We start from the raw sequence: 23667 nt of genomic DNA on the forward strand, positions 1-23667 counted from the left end.
GGCTTCTCAGGAACAGCTACCAGGGCCTGACAGCCTTCTTGGCACCATGAGGCCCTCTCCAGTTGGATCAAACCCTCAGAAAAATGTTTTTAAAAGCATAATATAGGGCCAGCCCCGTGGCTTAGCAGTTGGGTGCACGCGCTCTGCTGCTGGCGGCCCGAGTTCGGATCCCGGGTGCGCACCGACGCACTGCTTCTCCAGCCATGCTGAGGCCACGTCCCACATATAGCAACTAGAAGAATGTGCAGCTATGACATACAACTATCTACTGGGGCTTTGGGGGGAAAAATAAATAAATAAAGTTTAAAAAATGTAAAAAAAAAAATAATATAAAATAATAGGATTACAAAGGAAACCAATTATACTGAAATACAGTTATCAAAATAGTGATTGTAATATATGTGCTTAGTGAAATCAGATCCAGCAGCCAGTCTAGTAGCAACTGTAATTTTGAAGATGTGATCAGCGTAGATGACATTTTGAGAGATCCAAAACAACTGGGATGTGATGTGAAAATATCTGGGATTTCTGCTGACAGTAGTCACAGGAACTGTGACAACACTGCTGTTTGCCTATATTTACGGTGGAAGGAAATGCCCCGACGTGATTAAAGGTTTGTAACATTGAAGATGTAATTTCTCCCATCGAGTTCATGAACTCTCTCCATGGACCCCTCGGGGGTTGGGCATCTCAGATCAAAAGCCCCCTGCCCCAGACTCTCCCTGGTGGCCCTCGCTCTTCCTCAGCCCCTTGGCTAGCTGCCGGGAAGGTCCCAGCCCTGCTTGCTCCTTCGGGCTCCTCCACACCCTCCACAGCCCGGCTGCCTCCCCCCACCCTCTGATCCCCACTCCTCAACTCGGAACAGAGCATCTGCCTCAGAAGCCAGCCCCGTGGCTTCCTGATCTGATGATGGGCAAGCAACAGAACTGATTCCTGAAACGCCATCCTACTTGGGGGCAGCTCCAGGTCCTCCAAGCATGGAAAGACCCCCCAGACAACAGTCCCTCTCTCCAGGATACAGGTGGGAGGCCTCTGCCTCCCATCACCTGGAACTCACCCATATGGCCCAAACCAGGGCTTCCAGACCATTCCAGACAATCTAGGGAGACATCGAGTGCTTTCCTTGGAATCTTTCCTCTCCTAAATTCCAGACCTATGAGGCCATAGTTTTTTCAGGGGAGGAATGGGGACATTTTTCCTCCCTTCCTCAATGATATTTAATGAGAACCTACTATTTGCCTGGCTTTGTTCTAGACGCTGGAACTAGAAATCATGAACACAGTAGGCCAAATCTCTTCCCTCTTGGAGTTTTTATTCTATGGAGGGAGACAGATTAAATCAATAAATTAGCAAAATTAATGGTATCTTAGAAGGTGATCAGTGCTATTGGGGGTGGGGGATGTAGGGTAATGGGAGGCGGGGAGTGCCAGTGACACTGAGCAGGTGACATTTGAGCAGACATGAAGGAGGCAAGGAGGGAGCCCCTGTGTGTGTAGGGAAGAGCATCCAGCAGGGGGAACAGCCAGAGCAAAGCCCTGAGGAAGGCAGAGCCGGAGGGACGAGCAGCAGGGCCTGAGGGCAGTGAGGTCAAAGGGTCAGGTCGTGCAGGCCTTGGGGGCCACTGTGTGGACTCTGAGCTGGGAGACATTGAAGAGTTTGGGCGGAGGAGCACATGGTCCTGGTGCAGTTCTGAGAGCACACTCGGGGCTGGGTGAGGGGACAAGGGAAGCCAACAGCACTGGGGAGGCTCCTCCGGGGAGAGCGGGGGGGCAGTGGAGGCGGGGCGGAGTGCTTGGATTCTGATCTGCTGTGAAGGACTTCCTGTCGGATGGACAAGGAGTGTGAGAGACAGAGCTGACGAGATGGACGTGGGGAAGTGTATTCGTTTCCTGTGGCTGCTAAAACAAATACCACAAACTGAGATCTATTCCAGAGGCCAGAAGTCTGAAATCAAGGTGCTATGGGCTAAATTGTGTCCCCCCAAAATTCATATGTTGGAATTGTAATCCCCAGTGCCTCAGAATGTGACTGTATTTGGGTATGGGGCCTTTAAAGAGGGAATTAAGTTAAAATGAGGCCGTTAGGCTGGGCCCTAATCCAATAGGACTGGTATCCTTGGAAGAAGAGGAGATTAGGACACAGACACGCAGAGAGGGAAGCCCATATGAGGAAACAGAGAGAAGACGGCCGTCTACAAGCCCAGGAGAGAGGCCTCAGGAGAAACCAGCCCTGCCCACACCTTGATCTCAGACTTCCAAACTCCAGATACATGAGATGATAAATTTCTGTGGTTTAAGCCTTCCAGTCTGTGGCACTTTGTTATGCTGGCCCTAGGAAACGGATGCACAGGGTGTTGTCAAGGTTTGTTCCTTCTGGAGGCTCTGAGGGAGAATTCATTCCATGTCTCTCCCCTGCTCCTGGTGGCTGCTGACGACCCTTGGCGTGTAGATGCATCGCTGTAGCTTGTGCCTCGGTTGTGCAGCTGTCTTTCCTGTGTGTCTGTCTGTGTCTCTTCTGCTCCTTTTATAGGGACACCAGCCATTGAATTTAGGGGCCACCCTCCTCCAGTATGACCTCATCTTAACTTGACCACATCCGCAAAGACCCTATTTCCATATAAGGTCACATTCACAGATTCCGGGTAGACGTGAATTTGGGCGGGGGGCCACTATTCAACCCAGTACAGGTGTGTTCATCTACACTCCCTTAGAAACCCACTTTAGTCCTATCAGGCTTGGACCCTCAGAACCCTTCCAAAACACCCCACCATGTCCAGAGTGATGGTGGGGGCTGCGTGCACTGAGCCCTGGGCTGCCTTCTTAAAGGAAAACATGACTCTTATCAGGTGCAGGCAAAAATACATTCAATTGATTCTGCTCCTGGCTCCCTCTGGTCATGGGAACCCACCGCCTCTCATCAGCGATCATCAAATCCCTCCTGGAACTGCAGGCTGGTGGGCATAGCTGACCCAGCCCCTCCTGCCATCCAAGAGTAGGGCTAATATAGAATTGTAACACTGCTTACGAGGATGCGTGGGAGGGATGTGGCCATGGTGGACAGAGCTGGAAGCCAGCTACCACAGGCCTGCAACAGGCCGGTGACCAGAGGCTGGTGAGTAAGCACACAGTGCGCTTCCCACAAGTCCCCCGACCTGGCTGCAGCTCTGGAAGCCACCTGCATCCCCCAAAGCAGCACTCACAGACGGCGTAACAGTCGGGGAGCACCTGGGAGGACCTGCCTTGCTCAGAGGGAGCAGGCAGCCTTGAAAGTGCATGGCTCTGCTGCCTGACCCAGCACGCTGCCCCGGCAGCCTATGTACCCTCCAGTTTTGCAAGTCAAATATTCTCCTACTGAAATGTATTGCAGCCGTGTGCGTCTTCAGTTGGCAAAGTAACGCTTCTCTCTACAGATCTGTTTTTTCTGCATTTTTATCCCACGGTTCTTTCTACCCAACCTTTTTGATGTGGTTAACAATGTATTTTTTTAAAAAATTTTTTTAACTTCTGTAAGACAAACACCTGATGACCCCAGTTTTTGCAGAGATGTAGCTCCTTTCGCAGCATGAACAGCCACTTCTAAATTCCTGAGGGTGGAGTTGAGACTTTTTTTTTATCCTGAGTTCTCTTGAAGGCACGTGCAGAGACAGGGAGTGGTTCTAAATGACGCCTGGCTCTCGTCTATTAGGAACACTTTAAAATAACTAGAGGCAAGAACATTCCCCCCTCTCTCCAAGGATTCATTTGATCCTCTCATCAGTTATCCAAAACACAGGGTCCCCTATAATGTCCAGGTTCCTTCCCGTCCTGAACCCTGACACAGCTGACCCCGCCCTACATGCCAATGATGCTGATGTTCTGGAAAGTTCCCTAAACGGCTTTGCTCATTAAACAGGGGGCTTCCCAGAGTGGTACAGCAGAAGTAGGGCAGGGTCCACTCCCACCCATGTCCAGCTCCTTGGAGATTGGGGCACACCCAGTGGGCGTTGGGTGGTGGGGATGGCGGGAGAGCAGAGGCAATTAAGAAGAATTTCGAACCTCTTACAGAAGAAAAACAGCTCAGGAAGGGTGTAGACTTAGAGGTGTACAACTCAAAGTGTGGTCCTCAGACCAGCAGCATCAGCATCATCTGGAATCTTGTTAGAAATGCAGGATCGCAGGCCCCACTCAACCTCCTGAACGAAAAAATGTGTCATTTAAGACCTCTGGCAACTCTCATGCATATCCAAGCTGGAAACGCCCTGCTGGAAACGGAGGTTCTCACACTTGATGGTGCACCAGGACCCCTGGGGGCTTGTAGGAACACAGGTGGCTGCCCCCTCCTCAGGAGCTGATTCAGGTGTGGGATGGGGCCCAGGGACCTGCATGCCCGACAAGTTCCCAGGCATGGCCTGCATCCCAGCTCTGGCCTACAGTCTGCCTCGGGTCTCAGACTCGGCTGTATGCTGGACTCACCCAGGGATGCCTGGATCCACCTCCGAGAAACCCTCATGAGTCTGATCAGTCTGCAATGCAGCCTGAGCAGCAGTGTGAGAACCACCAGTCTGAACCACTGACGGGGACCTGAGGCCCCAGACAGTGGCTCCATCAGGTTCACTTGCCAGAGAACACGACAGGAATGTCTGCTGCACCCAAGATCTGCTCTTGCTGTTTGAAAGACCCAAACGTCCATGTGTGGAAAAGAAAGAGACTCTGGCCGCCTGGCAGATGCTTGGCTATGTTTAGAGCACACAAGCTTTATTCGGCAATAATGGCAGTATTTCATGAGAATGAGCCGCACGACCTTAGGAATGCTGTTTTCAGCACAAAGTCTGAGAGCAAACGTACAGCAACAGAGATCCACCTGCCCGGCCCTGCCCCACCCTCCCCACACAGGCCCAGGCTGCTCTGGGCACTACTGCACGGTCAGACCACGGCCCAATCCTGGTCTCCCTCTGTACCCATGACGCGCTCTCTCCACATGCTCTGCCTCCCCCAGGCCGCTGGGCCAGAAGGGAGAGAGGTGGGCTGGTTCCCTCACTGTTGGCTCTGTCCAGTCCTGCCTCTTCCTTCTCAAGGCCACCCAGGGAGCAGTGGGGCAGCAGAACATCATCCCCACAGGGAACTCCAGTCCCCACTGGCTCAAATCCTCTTTTGCTGCAAGGCCTTTTCCTCAGTGGAAGTTAACATGGTCTCAACAAAAGAAGGTGCTATTTATAAAGCACTTTGCACTTACAAAGTATTAGCCCTGCCCCCACCAGGCCCCCAGCAAGCAGGCAGGAAACAGGGTATCCTTAGAATGGGATCCAGTAGCCACAGGGGCAGTGACAAAGGGAGCGGCCAGGCCCAGGAGCTGTCACGGCCATGTGGAGAAGGTCAGATTTCATTTTAGTTCTAATTCAGGGTACTTAAGGGATACAGAGGAAATCACGTGAGATGCTTGTGTGACACGTGTGTATTTCTGTGTGTGTGTGTGTGTGTGTGTGTGTGTGTACGTGTACACATGTATGCACTTGTCTGTTTGTAGGCCCTTTCTTGATGTATCCTTGACCATTAGTGACCTCCCTCCTAGCTCTGACCTGGGCAGGGCTGCCTGGGGGAGGGAAGTGCGAACCCCAGAAGGATGGCAGACATGCCAATATGGGCAGAATGGGCGAGGGGCAGCCGGGTACACCTGTGGGAGAACAGGGACCATGTCGAATGTGGAAGTCCCACCTGGGGCCTCTTCAAAGGCGAGCGGTAGGGTGGGGCTCACGGCAGTGGCTAGACTGTACAGATGGATGGGTGGCTGGGGGCTTGTCACGGGGGGCTGTGGCAGCAGCTGGACTATAAAGATGGATGGCTGGCCCCAGTGGACTGCCCCACACACATGAACCCCCCCTGCTTGATGGCGTGCACCACCCTGCGCTAAGCGCCAAGTCGGCAGTCAGTTAACACTGAGACGGGGTGGGGGGCTCACACTGTGTAAGTTTTGACAGACTTGTAGAGGGGTGGCAGCAGCCCATGGTTCTCACGGACGACTTCCAGGTACTCAGATGGAGTCTCCAGCAAGAAGGGCCCACAGCACATCTGGCAGCAGCACCTGACCCCAGCGGGTGGCTCCGAGTTCTTGTCAGACATGGGGGAAAAGTCAAAATCAGCCACCTATGGTGAACAAAACCCCAGGGGTCAATCACCCGCCTGCTGGAGTCCTGTCAGGTGGCCTTACAAGCTCAGCTGCCTGGCAGCAGTGTGCACAGGCACACCTTTCTGGTGCCACACAGCACTTCACTGTGCCTCTGGCTCTTCTGCTCTCTGGGTCTCCCTCTTTCGGGTACCCTCTCCCTTATCAGTTCTTGAGCACAGATGCCAGGCAAGGAGTGAGCGCAGAAAGAGGTAAGTCAGATAAGAAGAAGCCGAGTCAACAATTTGGCCTGGTCTATGGATGCCTCTGGGGCACATCATCCCCAGTCCCAGGGCCTGGCTCTGACATCCAGACCTCCTGCAGAACCCCTGGCCTAGCTCCCATGCCCTCCCCGCAGATCCTCTCCAGTCAGGGCCCAGTGGTCCAGCCCCCACCCTTCTGAGCACCCACCTCCACCATGTCCTTCTGCTGAGCAGCATTCCTCAGGGTCATGTACATGATGAAGGCCAGCATCATGGTGATAAGCGTGGCACATGGGAAAGCAAAGACAGCTGGCTGGATGCCTGGGAGTGAGAGAGGGGGAAGTCACGGGGCTGGGTAGCTGGTGCCAAATGCCAGCTCTCAGGAGGAGACCACAGTAGAGAAGAGATTAGTCAACTCCCACCAGAGCTGTTTTTTCCTTATGTACCTGCATCCCAACTAGGCAACCCCAATAGGCAAATCCAGGATCTCACACAAACCAAGTTAGTGTGTGTGAGGGTTTTACAATATGTCCACAAGTACTTGATAGTAACTTTCTAGAGGTGCAGCTCAATTCCCCACACCAAGTGTGGGCTGGACTTAGTGACTTGCTCCTAATGAACTGCATACGACAGCACTGATGGCACACGACTTCCGAGTGTAGGCCACAAAAGACATCCCAGCTCCCTCCTTGCTCTCTCTGGGGTGACTTGCACTGGGAAAGGGAAGCCATGTAGTGAGGACACCCAAGCAGCCCTGTGACCAGGTCACAGCTTTCCGCCCTCTGGCAGCTCTGGGCTCACTCACTGATCCTTCTGCCAGGAAGACACATGCAGAGCAGGAAGAGCCCAGTGTCTGGAGTTAGGCGGTCCTGGGTTCGAATCCCAGCTCTGCCAGGCTACCTGATGCTAATGTTGACCTGTGAGGCTGCCACGGGGATGTGACAAGGTGAGGTGTGAATGTGCCAGGTGCACGGCAGGTGACCAGCAAGTGTGGGTTCCCTCTTACTCTTCCCTCACCCTCACCCGCCTCCTGGTATAGACACCACCATACACCACAAGGATCTGTTTCCCAAGAAAAGGCAGCACTGATTACCTGTAGTGTTGTCTTCTCCACAGCATTCAGGGGGATCCTGGGTACTCAGTGCCCAGGAGGTGCTGGGGGAGGCAGGGCCAAGGCGCCCGCTGATGACTGCAAGTCACAGAGTCTGCCTGAACCACAAGGTCACCCAGGGCCAGAGTGGAGTGTGGTATCTGCTCAAGGGCTCAGAGGGACGGAGGAGACTGGAGGGGACAATGATGGTGTCTGTTGCACTTACAGGGCCAAGCTTGGGGACAAGTGCAGCTGGTAGGATTTCCCCTTGTGTACTATAAAGGGTGGGGCCTGGCTGGGCATCTGAAAGACCATCCCTTAGGATTCTGGGATCCTACTTTCTCCTCTATGTAAAGGAAGCACTTTTCTGGGGTCACAGAAGAGTCCTCTGGAAATAAGGGGTAGAAGTTAATGCTGTCATCAGCCAATCCTACGACTGTCATCCAGCGGCCAGGCCTGACGTTGGTTTGGAGAAGGGTATTCAGGGGGTAGATGGTTGGGCGTCCTCATGAATGACAGGGACCCTACTGTGCACTTTCTGAGCAGCTCGCACTCCCTGGGAGACCCACAGCAGCCCTGTGAGTCAGGCATGCACTGCTGGGGATGCGGGTTTTAGTGGTGGCAACAGTGCTGGGATGGGCACGATGGTGCTGGGATGGAGGCGATGGAGCTGGGATGGAGGCGATGGAGCGCGGATGGAGGCAACGGTGCTGGGATGGGCGCGATGGTGCTGGGATGGAGGCGATGGTGCTGGGATGGGCACGATGGTGCTGGGATGGAGGCGATGGTGCTGGGATGGGCGCCATGGTGCTGGGATGAGGCGATGTTGCTGGGATGGGTGTGATGGTGCTGGGATGAGGGCGATGGTGCTGGGATGGGCGCCATGGTGCTGGGATGGGTGCAATGGTGCTGGGATGGAGGCGACGGTGCTGGGATGGGTGCGACGGAGCTGGGATGGGTGCGATGGAGCTGGGATGGAGGCGACGGAGCTGGGATGGAGGCGATGGTGCTGGGATGGAGGCGACGGTGCTGGGATGGAGGTGATGGTGCCGGGATGAGGTGACGGCGCTGGGATGGGCGTGATGGTGCTGGGATGGAGGCGATGGTGTTGGGATGGAGGCAAAGGCACTGGGATGGAGGTGATGGCAGAGAAGGAGGGAGCATTGCGATCACGGTGGCTCATTTAATGAGGGAGTGTTCGAGTCAGGGACATGTGGGGCATTGGTAACGTGGGAGGGACACCGACAGCGATGACGGTGGTGGCAACAAGAGAGCTGAAGTTGGGGTGACACCTGGATGGCACAGCAGCGATGGCATTGGTCCAAATGGCTGGTGTGGGGACTGGTGGCAGGGGCATTCATGGCAGTGCTGATGGTGGTATGGGTGGTAGCGACTACAGAGCTGTCTGCTGGCTCTAGATGGTGCTGGAAAAACTGCCAGCAATGGGTGTGGTAATGGTGGCAGTGGTGCTGGTCAAGTTGGCTGGCAGTAGCTGAGTTGGCCGCTGTGGTGCTGGTGTTGAGAGTGGCATGGGGGTGCTCGAGCTGGCTGCTGATGGGACTGGTCGAGTTTGGTGTGGTGGTGTGGGCAGTTGGTCAATGGTGTTGGTTGGGGCCAGTGGGGTTACTGACGATTCTAGTATAGGCGGGCTTGGTTGCTGATGGCATGGGTAGGGTTGGCTGGTGGTGGTGGCAGGGTGGACTGGTTTTTGCTACCTATGTGGCACTGGAGCAGAAGGCAAGGTATCACTTACTGGAGGGCCACACCTGGATCCTGTGGTACTGATGCGTCTTGCTGATGACATTCTCAGCCCGGATGCTGAAGCAGTAGTCCCCTGGATCCCTGAAGGTGTGGGTCAGGTTGTAAGCTGTGCTGGCCACTGACACTGGGTGGCATTCCCCTTCCTCCAGCGGGAGGCACTCGGGCTTGAGACGCCAGCACACGGTCAGAGGGGGGCTGCGGAGAAATGGGGGCGGTTTTTCAGAAATGGCTCGGCAAGGAGTGTGAGCACAGACCAGGTCCGAGAAAGGCCAGGTGACCGTGAACTTCAGTGTCCTTTCCAGGACAGAACACCAAGCTGTCCTGGCCTCCACCTCACACCTTCTAGACCAGGGAACACAATGGTACATAAGAGATGGCCCTGGACCCGGAGGAGATCCCAGGCCAGTGAGGCAAACAGGGACTGCACAGACTGCTGGACAAGGCAGAATGAGTGCTCCAGTGACACACGTGGAAGCACAGCGGACAAGTGAGCCCATTCTCAATGAAAGTCAGGGAAGGCTTCCTGGAGGAGCTGGGCTTTGAGTAGGATCTGAAAAGGTAAGTAGGCTTTTGATAGGTTTGAATAGGGTGAGGGCATTCCGGGTTATCCACCTGCCACAGCACAGGCTCAGAAGCTGGAAGATGCAGGTCCATGTAAGGGACACTGAGTAAGCATTCCCATTTCGCAGAACCCCAAGCCTGGGTAAAACAAACAGTCATGCCACCTCAACGATCAGGTCTGCCAACCCGAGTGCCTTCCTACTCCACTCTCCAAGCACTAAGCTCCTGCCTCCGAAACCCCCTGGGAGCTTGAGAAGCCACTTCCAGCCCCTTGGCTCATCTTCCTCCTCCCTGTCCAGCCTTGCTTCCCTCTGAGGTGTTCCAGTATGGCCGGGCAGTGTTGGCCTTCCCCACGAGAGTCCTTGGAAGGCTGGGCCCTGACCTGACCTCTGCAGCCCCGCCCACGCTCATGGGAGAGCACACCCAGCATCTCCGTGTCTCGTCGCTTACTACAAACTCAGCCTCATGGCTTTCTTGCCAAGAGCCGAGCCAGGTCCTGCCTAGGAAGGCTAGCTTTCCGGGGGCTGGAAGCAGGCCCAAGTTGCATACAGAGGGCTTTTCACAGGAGTGGTCCTTCCCCTGCCTTTGCCTTGATGCCTAAGCTGCAGACAGCCCCAAAAGGCCCGTGCTCCCTCCCCTGACCCTGAGAAGGGAGCTGTGCTCCCGGCTCTCCCATGGCATGGTTGCAGGGCAGGATGGCATTATCCTCCCACCAGCCCCCAGACCTGAGGCCCATTGGGGGATGGAGCAGGCTCAGACTCATCTGTGAGAGAGTGTGGGCAGGGCCATGAGTCACCCACGGTGCCCTCTGTGGTTCACTCACCTCCCCAGGAAGTTCAAGGTCACTATCATCTTTTGGAAGGTCTGAATTAGGGTGGGCCCCAAGACCTGGATGCCTTGAAGGGTTTCTGAAAGGCAGAGAGGACCCCGTTAAACCTGGTGACTGAGGACAGCTGTCTCAGGGCGCCCAGGGCTGTGTGACCACCCTGTCCTCCTCCCCTCCAGCCCTCTCCCAAGGGTGGGTCGCAGGTCTGCCCCCAGGGCATGCCCGGATCCTGCCTCCCCGTCAGCAGCAGGGGCCAGAGCTGGCTCAGTGAGGAAGCTGGAGGGAGCAGGCAGGGCTCCGGGAACCAGCAGCAAGGGCTGGTGCAGGTCACCCCCCTCCCCATCATCTGTGCTGCGTGGGGAGACCACCGTTAGTGTGCGCAGCTGAGAAATCTGTGGCAGCTGCCCAAGCGCCCCCCTCACCAAAGCCAGGGAGTGACGGGTTTCAGTTCCCTCCCTGTGCGGTAGACTGAGGCACAGTCTACTGTGCTTTGTGTCCTTGACCGGAGGCCCGTGTGGCCAGGGAACAAGGAGCGATACGGACACACCAACTCACAGCAGAGCCTCTGGCCACAGGCTCGGGCTCTGGGAGCAGGCAGGCCCGGGTTCAAATCCTGCCTCTGCCACTTGGTGGCCACATGACCTCCTCCGTGGCCTTCAGTGCCCTCTTGGAAGCCTGGATAATGACAGGCTGCTCAGAGGGTTGCCAGGGGCACGAGAAGAGAGGATGTGCATCCGGGCTCAGCCCAGCACGCCACTGGAGCCACTCTGATCTGGGCACAACCCAACCCTGGAAGGAGTGGTGGCCAGGGCTCCTCGAGGGGCCACAGCTCAACCTGCACCAACCCCGGCCCGAGACCCACCCTGCAGCTTCAGGGAGGCGGAGAAGTCGCCTGTCTTCTGCACGATGCCCTTCCCCGCGTCCAGTGAGGCCTGCTCCCATTCTGCCACCACTTTGAGCTTCACGGTGAAGGTTCCAATGATCGAATAGTTATAATAGACCATAGGGTCTTCAGTCACCATCAGGGTGCTGTAAGGTGAGAGAGAGATGACAGAAATTACTCACGTGACTTCTTAGAGTCAGCGGTGGCTGCACAGTGACATGCTCGGCTACCAATGCCTCATGAGCGAAGCTGCCATCACAGCAGCAGCCCCCAGAGCCAGCCAGGGTCAGCTGTGCTTGGGTAAAGGGGCTGCTGGCTGTCTTTGTGCTTCTGAGTTACAGGTGGGAGAAGTCCTGGCAACAGGTGCCCATCACCTGCCAGGAAGTGCTCTGCCCCCCCAGCCATCTGGGAGAGGCCGATTGTTAGAGACAGGGACAATCTGGGGAGGGAAGAAGTATGAACTGTAGAGTTAAGAGACACGTGGCTTTGAATCTCAGCTCCAGATTTCCTATCTATATAGCTCCAAGCTTTACTTTTCTCATCTGTAAAACAGGGAGGATCATACCTCCATCACAGACTATGATATAACATATCAAGGTGTAATATCATGCTCTTTCCTTGCAATTACCTGAATCATTTCAAAAGGAAGTCTAATAATAATAAAGAAAATCTTTGTGTTGATTTGTCAATGCTCTTTACATATGAAGTTTAACAAATCTTTACCTATTATATATCTTCTAAATATTTTCTCCCAGTTTAACCCTTGTCTTTTGGTTTGATTTACTTCTTTCATACTCAAATTTTAAATCTGATGATGCCAAATTTAGCATTTTTTTCCTTTATAGTTTCTGCTTTTTATTTTTATTCTTAGTGCCTTCCCCACTGTCAAATAATCCAACTGCAGGTAATTATCTACATTTCAATCTAGCCCTGGCTCATTATGTTACTTTTTTAATCTATCCGGAATTTCTTTTATTAGGAATCAAATTGTTTTTCTCCCAAATAGTTAACCAACTGCCCCTGTACCATTTATTAAATAATCTTTCTTTACTCACTGCCTGGAGATACCACTGTTATCATATACTACATGTGTATATAAATTTAGGTTTGTTTCTGCATTTTCTATCCTGTTCCACTGAGCTGCCTTTTGTTGCTGCAAATTATTTGTAGCTTTAATACATTTATGGATGCTTTTACAGTTCCTCTCCCCATCTCCACTCATCATCATTCTGCTTTTCTGATCTTTTTTTTCTTCTTAAAATATTGAGAAATTCTCTTTTCATTTTTTAAGTCTTTTTAAGGTTCTCAGTACAATTTGTGGTTTCATTCACATAAAGCCTACAATTTTAGGCTAAGTTTATTCTCTCAGTTTTAACTATTGTAAAAGATTTTTTTCAATTGCCATTGTATGGAAAAGCTATGAATCTTTGTTTTGTAATGAGCCATATTACTAAAATCTCTTTTTAGTTCTAAGATTTTTCAGTTAAGTCTCTTGCGTTTTCCAGGTAAAAAGTATTGTCATCTGTGTATGAAGATTTTTGTTTCCTTCTTTACCATATTTATATTTCATTTCTTTTTCTTATTTTGTCTCATTGGCTAGTCAAAAATGTTCAATTCCAATAGAAATAGTGAATAAAGTCTTTAACGAGAAAAGAAATGCCCCTAATAAGTACAGAAACTGTCCCCTGGTTTAAGACAGATGTTCCAGAAGTTCTTTATGTTATAAAATCATATATACATATGTTTATAACCATATGTATGTGTTTGTATACATGTATGTATATACTTTATATATATGTATGTATCTTTGTGTATTTATACACAAAATTTAGATGAACCGTAGAATCTTTGTCACATTCCAAAAATTATTCTTGTTGGAATTTTTATTAGATTTGCATTCAACTTACAGAATTACTGGGGGAAATGGACATCTTTACACTCACCATCCTGGACATGGTGCACCCACCCATTTACTCCAATCTTTGATATTTCTCAGCAGCTCTCTTCAGACAGGATCTTGCCCATTTCCAGGTAAGTGTATTCCTGTGTTTATTTTCTATACTATTTTTGCTATTATTAGGAGGAGTCCCTCCTTTATGTTCTAAATTATTATTACTGGTACATAAGAAAACGACTGATACTTTCAGTTGGTTACCTTACTACATTGTTATCATTTTTCCTGTTGATTCTCTAGAACTGCACTCTCCAATATGTAGCCACTGACCATGTGTGGCTGTTTTATCTTAATAAAAATTAAATAAAACTAAAAATTGATTTCTCGGTCATACCAACCAAGATTCACGGGCTCAAGAGCCGCACGTGGCACAGATACAGAACATTTTTAACATCGCCAAAAGTCCCATTGGACAGTGCTGCTGGAGTTTTTTAAGTAGATCATCTTTCTGTAAATCATCTGCTTTCCAATATTTACATCTCATTTATTTTCTTGACTTACTGAATAGGTTAGAACTTTCAGGATAATGTTGAATGATAGTGAAAAGAGGCATCCTTGTCTTACTCCTGCATGTAGGGCAGGGCTCCCCCCAGTATTTCAATGGAATGATTCCCCAAAAACGTCTGACCACAGATCCCTTTTCTGGGAATCCATATTCCAAATGTCACCACTAGGTATAACGTTGGTTGTTGGTTTCAGAAACTTCTTTTTCTAGTTTACTGAGGTAACATCGAATCTCCATTTCTGCTCACTCTTATACCTTTTTGGCATCTAAAGAGATGATCGTACAATCTTTCTCCTTTAACTTATTAAAATGATGAGCCAAAATAATAGAGTTCCTAACAGTGAGCTGTTTTAGCATTCTCAGATAATCCTGACATCCACACTTCTCAGATGAGGTTACACAAAGGCCAAAGGCAAGCTCAGTGCCTCTTCCAGAGATGATTGTTATTTTTAAGTTAAAAGCAACAAAGATACATTACAGAGTGGAAAGCAAAATGTGCATCTGTTTCCAATGTAAAGGATACGGCTTGGAAGGACAGGCTGCTCTTGGGCTGGACTCCTTCAAGAGCCTGAGGACTCTCTCCTCTGAAGATTAAAGGATTTTGGTGACAGTTTTAGACATGCATGACTCTTGTTGGAAGAAGTGTTCTTTGCTGCTGGGGGACCGGGGATCTCTGCGAAGAGGAGAGACAAGCATCTCTCCCTAACGTGAGGGGGGTTGGCTTGACAGACCTCTCTAAATTCCTTCCCACTCCATTCCAGACTTTTCTGCCTTCCAAATCTTGGCATTCCTTAAGACCAGATGTACCCTCTCTTGCAGAGAGGGTACGGAAACTTGTAGCCCAGAGACCAGTTTTCCAAGTTCATGAAAGGCTCAGGAATCCTTTGCATGAACCACTCCTCGCCCCTGATGGGACTTACAGGCCCAGCATGCAGGACCGTCAGCCAGGGGCTTGGGGGGACCCAAGTGGAGTGAGGTACCCCACCGAGCACCATCCTCACATGAGCTCGAGGTGCCAGACCCCCACTTCCCGACCTGCCTCCCCCAGCCTGGCTTGTTTGGAGAGGAGTAAGGAGAAATGAAGCCAGAACACCTGAATTCTACTGCATCTGCCATCGGCTGGTGGGTTCCTTCCGAGTCAAATGGAGAAAAATCCTACCTACCTTGACCTTCCTTAAAGGGCTGCTTTGGGCACCAATGACCTCCTCTACTAGGCTATATGCACCTCAAAGGCAAGGCCAGTGACTGATTCACCCCTGGTCCCCATGCACCCCCAGCTTGGCACAGAGCAGCTGCTCAAGGGGTGTATGGAGTGAGAGGGAGTGAGTGGTGAAGGTGGGAAAGTGTGGAGCGCTCTGCACGGGACAACAGGGCCACCAGCCAGGGGCCAAGGCTTTGGGGCATCAAGGGGATAAGGACACACCCATCTCCGAAGTCCCAGCTGTAGAGAAACGAGGCAGTCTTGAAGAAGTCGCTGGGGTCGTGGAGGAGGAAGGAGACTTTAAGGACCGTCTTGGTGAGGTAGGAGCTGGGCCAGGGCAGGGAGGTGTTCTGGGTGACGACGAGGTTCCCCACGAGGAACTCTGGGAGAGAGAGATGGAGGGAGGGTGAGTCCACGGAGGTGGAGGGAGGTCTGTGCCAGCTGGCAGAGTAACCTCTCCCCAACTTGACCTTCTGGCTGTCAGAGCTGGGTGGTGGCGAGAGGGGACCCTGCAGGTCACTGTACATGGAGTCGCACGCCCCCCAAGTTGTCGCCCCTGCTGTGTGGACACTGTTGACAACTCACGGCATGTGTGACATGCATAGCTTCCCTTCTGCACCCCTTCTACCAGGACCTGGAATTTTGTGGCACAAAAGATGCCCAGAACCAGAAGGAAATGCATAGACTCTGAAAGCAACTTTTAGAAAATATTTCAAAGTATTAGATGAGCCTAGAAAAAAATTAGCAGTTCTACTGATCGCCTCTCCACAGCCAGTGTGCTGGGCCGGGTGAGGACTGCCGTTCTGTGTCTACTTCTCTAAAAAAGTTTAAGAGCTAATTTTTTTCACCACAAAAGTGGAAAGTAAGGCATATTCAATGAAGCTCATCTGGAAAAAGGTGAAAAGTAGAGCAAAAAGAAACTGCTTATCATTCAAACACAACCATTGTTGATGTTTGAAGAACTGCAAAGTATTTGTGTGTATGTGTTTAATGTACACATATAATAAACAGTTGATCAAATTGGTTACAGAATTTTGTGTTTTGCTTTTTAAAATTTTACAAGCATGAGTATCCCCTAGGACATTACAAACTCTTTGTAAGCGTCATTATTATTGATTATACGAATTATGTCGATAACCTGACCAGTCCCCTGATGGCTGCATACTGACCTTGTTAATATTTTCTTCTGCTATTATAAACACCACCGCAATGAATATCTTTGTGCATAAAGCACAACCTCTCATTACCCAAGTGAGAGGTTTATTTCCTAAAGATAAATTCTGTATTAGATTGTAAACTCCAAGAGAGCAGGGACTTCTTGGGAGGAGAGAGAAGGGAGGGGAGGGGAAAGGGAGGAAGACAGAGCGAGAACATGAATGGACCAAAGGCTAAAATAATTTATAACCATTAATACATATGGATCAGACGCTCTCCAAAGGGTGGTATTAATTTATACCCCCAGAAGCAATACATGCTTAGTGTCCATTTCAGCACAACCCTGCCAGCAGTGGGTATTATCATTTTCTGATTTTTCTTAACTTGACTGAGAACAGGGAAGGAACCATGGGTCTAATCTGCATTTATGTGATTACTGGCCAGGCTGGATATTTTTCTCTGCACCAAGAGTCTGAAGGCAAATTAGCAAACAGGGAAGGTCCTCACCTGTGATGGGGAGGACAAGGAGGCTCTTCGCCACAGGCTGGCACATCCAACAGTTGGCGGCGGTGACCCAGACAGAGACCGGGAAGTCCCCAGGCACATTACCCACGACACGGATGGTCGAGCTGAAAGCCTCATCAGTCTTCCCCGTGAGCAGCAGTGGGGTATGGATCCAGTGGAAGCGGGAGAGGTGGGTGTTGGTGGGCAGGACCAGGCTGCCATTGTCGCTGGCCACCAGGCTGGCCGTGATGGTCACCTCTGCCCCCGTGGTGGCAGGGCCATCGGTGGTAAGGCGGAGTTCATACAGGCCTAGGAGCCCGGAGACAAAGACTGTTTCAGGAGGGGGGTATGGCAAGGAACCCCACTGCCATCCTCTAGGCTGGCTTCTATTATTCTATTTTACAGGTGGAGAAACTGAGGCCCAGGCAGCTCAAGTGACTTGCCCAAGGATCACACGGCTGGTTCACTGTCAAACTGGGATTCTAACCCAGGCCTGCCTGACTCCAAATCACATGTTCTTTCCAGTGTCCCTCGTTTATATTTTCTCGTCAAGCCAGCCACACAGGGCCTTACAGAGCATGTGTATGGCACAGGCCTGACCCGGCCAGACTTATATCTTAGCTCTGAAAATGACTACCAATGCATGTCACAGGAGGACCCACACAGCTGCTGCCACGAAATGCCCACCATTACCCACTCTTCTGGACCAGTCTTTACCCGTCACACAAAATTCCAGTTTGAAACACAAAGCTGAGTCTGGACCCCGTTAGAGGCCTAACGCCTTGATGGTGGTAGAACAAGCCTTGGGAAGAAGGTCCATTCCGATCCAAGCCAAGCCTCCTCCTCTCTTGGTCTCAGTTTCTAAACCTATACAGTGAGAGATTCTAGATCTGCACTGCCCCATAGAGTAGCCACTAGCCACAGATGGCTAAGTTTCAATTAAAATGGAACAAACTTTAAAATCCACTTTCTTGGTCGCTCTAGTGTCATTTCAGGTGCTCACAGCCACAAGCGGCTAAGGGTCACCATATTGAAGAGTGCGGATACAGAATATCTTCACTGTCACAGAAAGTCCCGTTGGGCTGCACTGCTCTAGGTGACTCCAGGATTCCTGCCGGGGCCGACACTGGAACTTTGTGATTCCAGCTGGGTCGACTCCTCGGGGAACCTGGACTGTAGTACTGGGGCTGCTGCTCTTACAAGGCACCCGGGAACGCGTCCTGCAGGATGCCAGCCGAGAACAGGGCCTCGAGCATATGGCATAGAGGTCAGGTAAGGGGCCTTTAAGTAATACTCCCCTCCTGACCACGAGCTTGAAGGGAAGACTAATTACAACCTGAAAATAGAGAAAAGTATAAAACAAAAAAATTAAAATATTTTATTAAAAATTTTAATCAGTAACAACCATTGTCACTATATTTGGGCATTTTCTACCATTTTTTTTTAATTATGCTCATCCTCTGAGATTATATATTGCATTGTTGTTGTTTTTTTCAATTCTGTGTCATAGGCGTTTTCCTAAGTCATTATTTTTCAACTTTACATAGATAAATAACATTTTATCATATAAACAAGGTAAGATTTTAAAATAAGCTTTGTTTCCATCATAAAAGTAATACACACGCATAAAGAACACTAGAAACGTCCCATTATCTTGCCTCCCAAAGATAACAGCTGCCATCATATTGCTGCCTTCACGTCTCTTTTTCACGCATAAACATTTTTAATTTAGTCATAATCACATTCTGCACACAATTTTGAATTATTTTATTTTCACATGACGACATATCAAAAGCAAATCCATGGCCGCACTAATATGAATTTCAATATTTGCATGATCATCCCTCAAGCAGGTATATCTTAATTCACACAACCCTTCACTCTTGTCAATAGCACTACTGCATATCTTCACCATTTTCCTGTAATTTATAATTTTCCTCTTCAGGTGAGACTTCTGCAGGGCTTGAGGTGGGAGAGGGCCCAGCCTGCTGCAGTGTACACCTGGGCAGAAGATGTGATGCAGAAGGAAGCAGGGGGCTGCAAGCCCCACTCTGCTCTTTGCACTTACCCACTCCCACCCACCTTCCCCACCAAACTCCCCCCTCCCATGGCTTCAAGTGCTTCCGAAATGCTGATGGAACTCAGTCGCCTAGACCTACTTTCCAGGCTCCAGACCTGCACTGAGCAATACACTAGCTACTAACCACATGTAATTAAGTTAATCAATGGTAATTACTTAAATTTAATTCGTTCTAAAAATTCAGTTCCTCAATTGCACTAGCCACATTTCAAGTGCTTAATGGCCATAGGTGGTGAGTAGCTACTCTTCTGGACAGCACAGATAGAGAACATTCCTTCATCACCCAAAGTTCTGTTGGACAGTGCTGTTCTAGACCCTCTGGATTTCTCTCCTCCCCAAACCTACCATTCTCTTCACCTCCCACTCTCTGTTGGGGTTAGTGGATCCAGCTGTCCCAAGAATCAATTCCTAGGCCTCTGCCACCGTAATTCCTCCCATCTGGGCCCATTTGCCTTCTCTCCATCTCTTAAGGCCATTGTTTAAGACGAGCATTCAGCCCTGTCTGGATTACCGCTACATCCTGTCCCTGATCCTTGGCCTCTCATCCTGCCCCGCTCTCAGGCATCCCCAACAACAAGCTTCCTGCACAGCTAACCTGATCATGGACCAGCCTCAGGGCGGAGTCCAGAATCACATCTTGGCACATCCATGCTGTAGCCGGCCACTTGAACTCTTGCAGTTCTCCCCAACATGCTCTGTCCTTCCTAGCCTTGGGGCCTTTGCACATACCATCTCTACCGCCCTTTTCCACCTACCTGTCCATGGATATAACCTCTTCTGGGGAGCCTTCCCTGAGCCCCTCGCCCCCTCGGTGCTTTCCCAACAGCCTGAGCACACAGTTGTCACAACCCATGTTGGGATGAAGGTTTCCTTGTCTCTCCCACTGCACTGCAAGCTCCTTGGGAGCAGGGGTCATCTCTATCTCCAGTAGGTGTTCAATACCACTGCTGCCAAGTGGCACCTGGAGAGAAGAGTATAGCAGAGGGACCAGCCCACCTGGCACTTCCCCCTGGAAACTGTTCACCCAGGTGGCACTGACTGAGCCCCTTTCTTGGGCCCCACCCGTACAGGTGCTGGTGGGCCAAGAAGTGCAAGACAAGCCTCCTGCCCTCAGGGAGCTCAGGAGAGACCTGTGGGACTCAGCAAACCTGGGAGGTGAGCGAGTGTGTCCTCAACTGTGTTGCCTTCCCCTTGTGGCAACATCGCCCGCCCCCACTGCTCCCGCCTTTCCCCTCGCCCATGTCACACATTCCTTGTTCTGAATCCCTTTCCCTGGGGCCATATTTTGGATTATAAAGTCATTTGGGGTGGCACTGAAAGGGACCTGCAGTGTCTTAAGCCTAGAGAGAATTCTAGATGCTGCTGCAGAAGCTTCTCCAAGAAAATATATATTACACTGAGGGACCTGAGTGCCCTGAGGCTCCCAGGTGATAGAGCTGGGGTCAGCTTTGGGTCTTTCGTCTCTTTGTCACTTGGGGCACCTGTGTCACTTGGGGCCACTCAGCAAATCTGCACCACCCGGGCTGAGCTCTGTTCTCCCTCCTTTGGCTGGGAGGCAGCATTTGGCCAGGCTGCGCAGACAGAGGTGCCTGGATGAAAGGCCATCTCCTCCCTCCTTCCTCTGGCTCCCGCCTGCCCCCCAGGCGGGGAGCGTGGGCCAGAGCGAGGCTGGCAGGTGGCTGCATGCTAATGGCCATCCAGCATCTGCAGCAAGAGGGGCCCGTGTCAGCACGACGCAGATCCGTTGCCAAGGGAATGGAATCAGGAGGGCAGCAGGCTTCGGCTGGGAGGAGGGATGGGTGGGGGTTGGGAGGCGCTGTGGCTACAGCAGACATTGCTGCAGACACTGGCCCAGCTCCTGGGAGCTCCCCGACCTGTCCAGACACAAGGAGCCTCCAAGAGCACATTTTTAGAGCTTTTTTCTAAAAAGCTCCTGTTTCACAGACCCAAGATGACGCTGCCCCTGTTCCTCAGGGCTTTCAGAAACATCCAGGGCATCCAGGCTGAAATGAACCATGAAGGCTTTGCCACGTGTGGATGAAGAAACCAAGGGCCAGGTCTTGTTGCCCTACGCATCCAAATCCATCTTTCCAAGTTTGCGAGCCCAGATGACATGGCCTTGGAGTACAGAGCAGCCAAGGCAGGGGTTTAGGGAGCTCCACAGGTGCCACAAGTGACAAAAAGACAAAAGACCCAAAGCAAAAACCGAGGTGGCAACTGCGCAAAGCTTGACCCACGGAAGCAACACCCACTAGCAGGCCCCCAGGGCTTCCACTTGGAGCATGCACATTCTCCCTGACAACGCAGCATGGGCCCTGAACATTCTAGAAAACGGCTACCTCAGCCCTTTCACACTGCACCCCTAGATAGCCCGAAACACTTCCCAAGGTACTTCTGAAGTCTGGATAACACAGCCTGGAATGAATTAACAGTCCAAGACATAGACTTCTGACTTCAAGCCCTGGTGTATGAAGCATGCTGTGCTGGCTGACCCAGACCCCCGGAATGGCAGAAGGGGCTTCTGAGTCTCTGCTTTCCTCCCGTGGGTTTTCCCCAACCCCATTCCCAGCTATTTTGACCGTATGGTGGGTGCAACAGACCAGGCTGGGAACCACATGTGACTTCCAAAGAATTAACTCTTATTTTTTTTTTTTTGTAATTTAGGCCACATTGATAATTTCGGGACATAGGTAAACCTGATGGTTTACATTTCTATATGAATTTCCACGGGAAAGCAGGGTATCCTCACCAAGCATAATTCCCACAAAATTCTCTAATTCATCCCTAAGGTGCAGGTTTTTATTTTACTTTATGGCTTTTCTTTCACAAATTTGCATTAGATCTCTTCCTCTCTATACCCTTCTTTGGGGGGGGGTAATGAAAAATGTTGGATAATGTTTAACCTCCCCCCACCGCCCACCTGACCCCCAACAACTCTCCAATCTGAGTCCCTTTTTTGTCGCCAAAATGAGGCAGAAAGGTTGGTGCCGGCCTTCCGCCGGTGGGGAGGTGGGGATGTCGCCAGGGCGACAAGGGGTAGCACCCAACGGCACTTGTCAGCTCGGGTCCATTTTGGAAATTACTCCCAAAGAGGAAATGGCAGACTAGTCTCCTGGGCTCTAAAATCGCATCCTCCCGGAAGCCAACACAAACAGGGTGGAAAGCCTCTGCAGATAAGGCGACATATTAAGTCAAAAACGCTGCTCCTCAGGCAACCCGGCCGCGCTCCCTGGGAGCTGTGGCTTGACGACCGACCTGGCACATTCCGGGTCTCCCCGCATCGTCCCCCCACCCCAACCCCCGCGGCTGCAAGGCCCCCAGGCATCGGGATGGACACGCCGGCCACCGCGCGCGGTTCCCGGGTCAGGGCCAATCTGGAGGTGGTGGCAGGAACGGAGGGGCGCAGGGAGTCCCCTTAAGTGCCGGGGAGACTTCTGGCGAGAGGGGTGAAGGGAGAGAGGAGAGGCTTCGCGGCGCTCGGCTGGCGGTCCTCCCCTCCGCAGCGCGCTGCAGGGGCCTCCGGGGAGCAGGGAGGTGCGAGCAGGGCGCACGGCCACCTCCGCAGCCCGGACTCCCTGCGAGGCCACCCGCAGGAGATGGCCCCGAGGGTCCGGGCGCGCGGCGGTTCGGGGAGGGCGGGAGGCCGGCCGGTGCTGCGCCTTACCTGCGGCCACCCTCGCCGGGGCCAAGGGCAGGAGGCAGGCGAGACAGAAGATGCGGCTGAGGAGCGGCCAGAGGGCCGGGGCCATCGCGGCGCCAGGAGCGGCAGGAGCGCCGAAGTGACGCGGATCGACTCGGCGGCGGCGGCGGCGGCGGCGGCCGCTCCTCAGGGCGCGCGGTGCGGGCTGTGCGAGGAGGTGCGGGCGCGGCGCTCGCTCGTCCCCGCCGCGGAACGCTGTGTCGCTGCGCGCCGCCGCCACCCACAGCCCGCTGTGCCCCCTCCCCGAGCCCCTCCCTCCCCTTGCTGCACCCCCCCCTCCCCATCATCCTCCTTCCTCTCCCCACCATCCTCCCTGCTCTCCCATCCCCGGGTCCGCGGTCCTCCTGTCTGTGCCCCCTCCCCTCGCCACACCCCTCCTCTCCCCACCGTCCTCCCTCCTCTCCCCACGATCCTCCCTCTTCTCCCCTCCATCCTCCCTCCTCTCCCCTCCCCTCCCCGGGTCCGCGCTTCTCCAGTCTGCGCCCGCCGGCTCTGACTCAGCGTCCCCAGAGGCGCGCGCCCAGCTGCGAAGCCGCGAGCAGGCCCCCTTGGGTTCTTTCTCCAGGTGCTTTCTCCTCTCGTGACGCACGCGGCTTGGAGATGGCTCTTCATTCAAGAAGCCTTGAGCGCCTAATGTGTGCGGGCGCTGGGCCAGGACCTGGAAACGCCTCCTGTCCCTGCTGAGAGAGGGGCTTGAGCGCAGGGGCCCTGTGCTGGGGCTGATGTCATTCCTCGGTTTATCCTCTCCGCGCCTGCTGTAAAATGGGGCTTCTGCTCATACCTGGGCCGACGGCGACGTCGCTGTCACTGAGGGCTTTCGAGACTCTGACAGCCTCCATGAGGAGTGACCAGGCCCCTCCTTGGACACTCCTTGGCCTAAGCAGGCGCTTCCATCTGCCGTAATGGAGCAGAGTGTGTCTTTCCTCTTGGAAGGTGGCTGGGCCTGGCTGGCCTTAAAGACTGGACACCTGCAGCCTGGATCCCGGTCCCAGCTCTGCCCCTGCTTTACTGCATACGTGGGCAAGGGATCCTCCCAGAGGGAGCAGGATGGATGGCTCTTCCAGCCTGGTGGCTGATGGGCCACGATTGCATAAGCCACTGCATGG

At 52.3% G+C, this 23667-nt stretch overlaps 1 protein-coding gene across 2 annotated transcripts; it reads right to left on the minus strand.

The window, feature by feature from the left end:
• Positions 1 to 4705: 4705 nt before the first annotated feature.
• TMEM130 (transmembrane protein 130) lies at positions 4706 to 22699 on the minus strand. 2 transcript variants are annotated; one of them, XM_004440848.3, is made up of 8 exons: positions 22526 to 22699; positions 16785 to 17090; positions 15345 to 15504; positions 11442 to 11608; positions 10577 to 10661; positions 9185 to 9387; positions 6550 to 6662; positions 4706 to 6083 (listed from the first exon to the last, which is right to left on the minus strand). In XM_004440848.3, the coding sequence occupies exons 1-8, from the start codon at positions 22608 to 22610 to the stop codon at positions 5931 to 5933; spliced, it is 1272 nt and encodes a 423-aa protein (XP_004440905.1). In that variant the 5' UTR covers positions 22611 to 22699; the 3' UTR covers positions 4706 to 5930. The 2 variants fall into 2 exon arrangements, with proteins under 2 accessions (XP_004440905.1, XP_004440904.1); XM_004440847.3 differs by having other exon boundaries at positions 4706 to 6119.
• Positions 22700 to 23667: the final 968 nt, after the last annotated feature.

Source organism: Ceratotherium simum, chromosome 26 (assembly GCF_057802395.1).
Source record: "Ceratotherium simum simum isolate JZ-2026a chromosome 26, ASM5780239v1, whole genome shotgun sequence".
In the NCBI taxonomy this organism is placed as follows: Eukaryota; Metazoa; Chordata; class Mammalia; order Perissodactyla; family Rhinocerotidae; genus Ceratotherium; species Ceratotherium simum.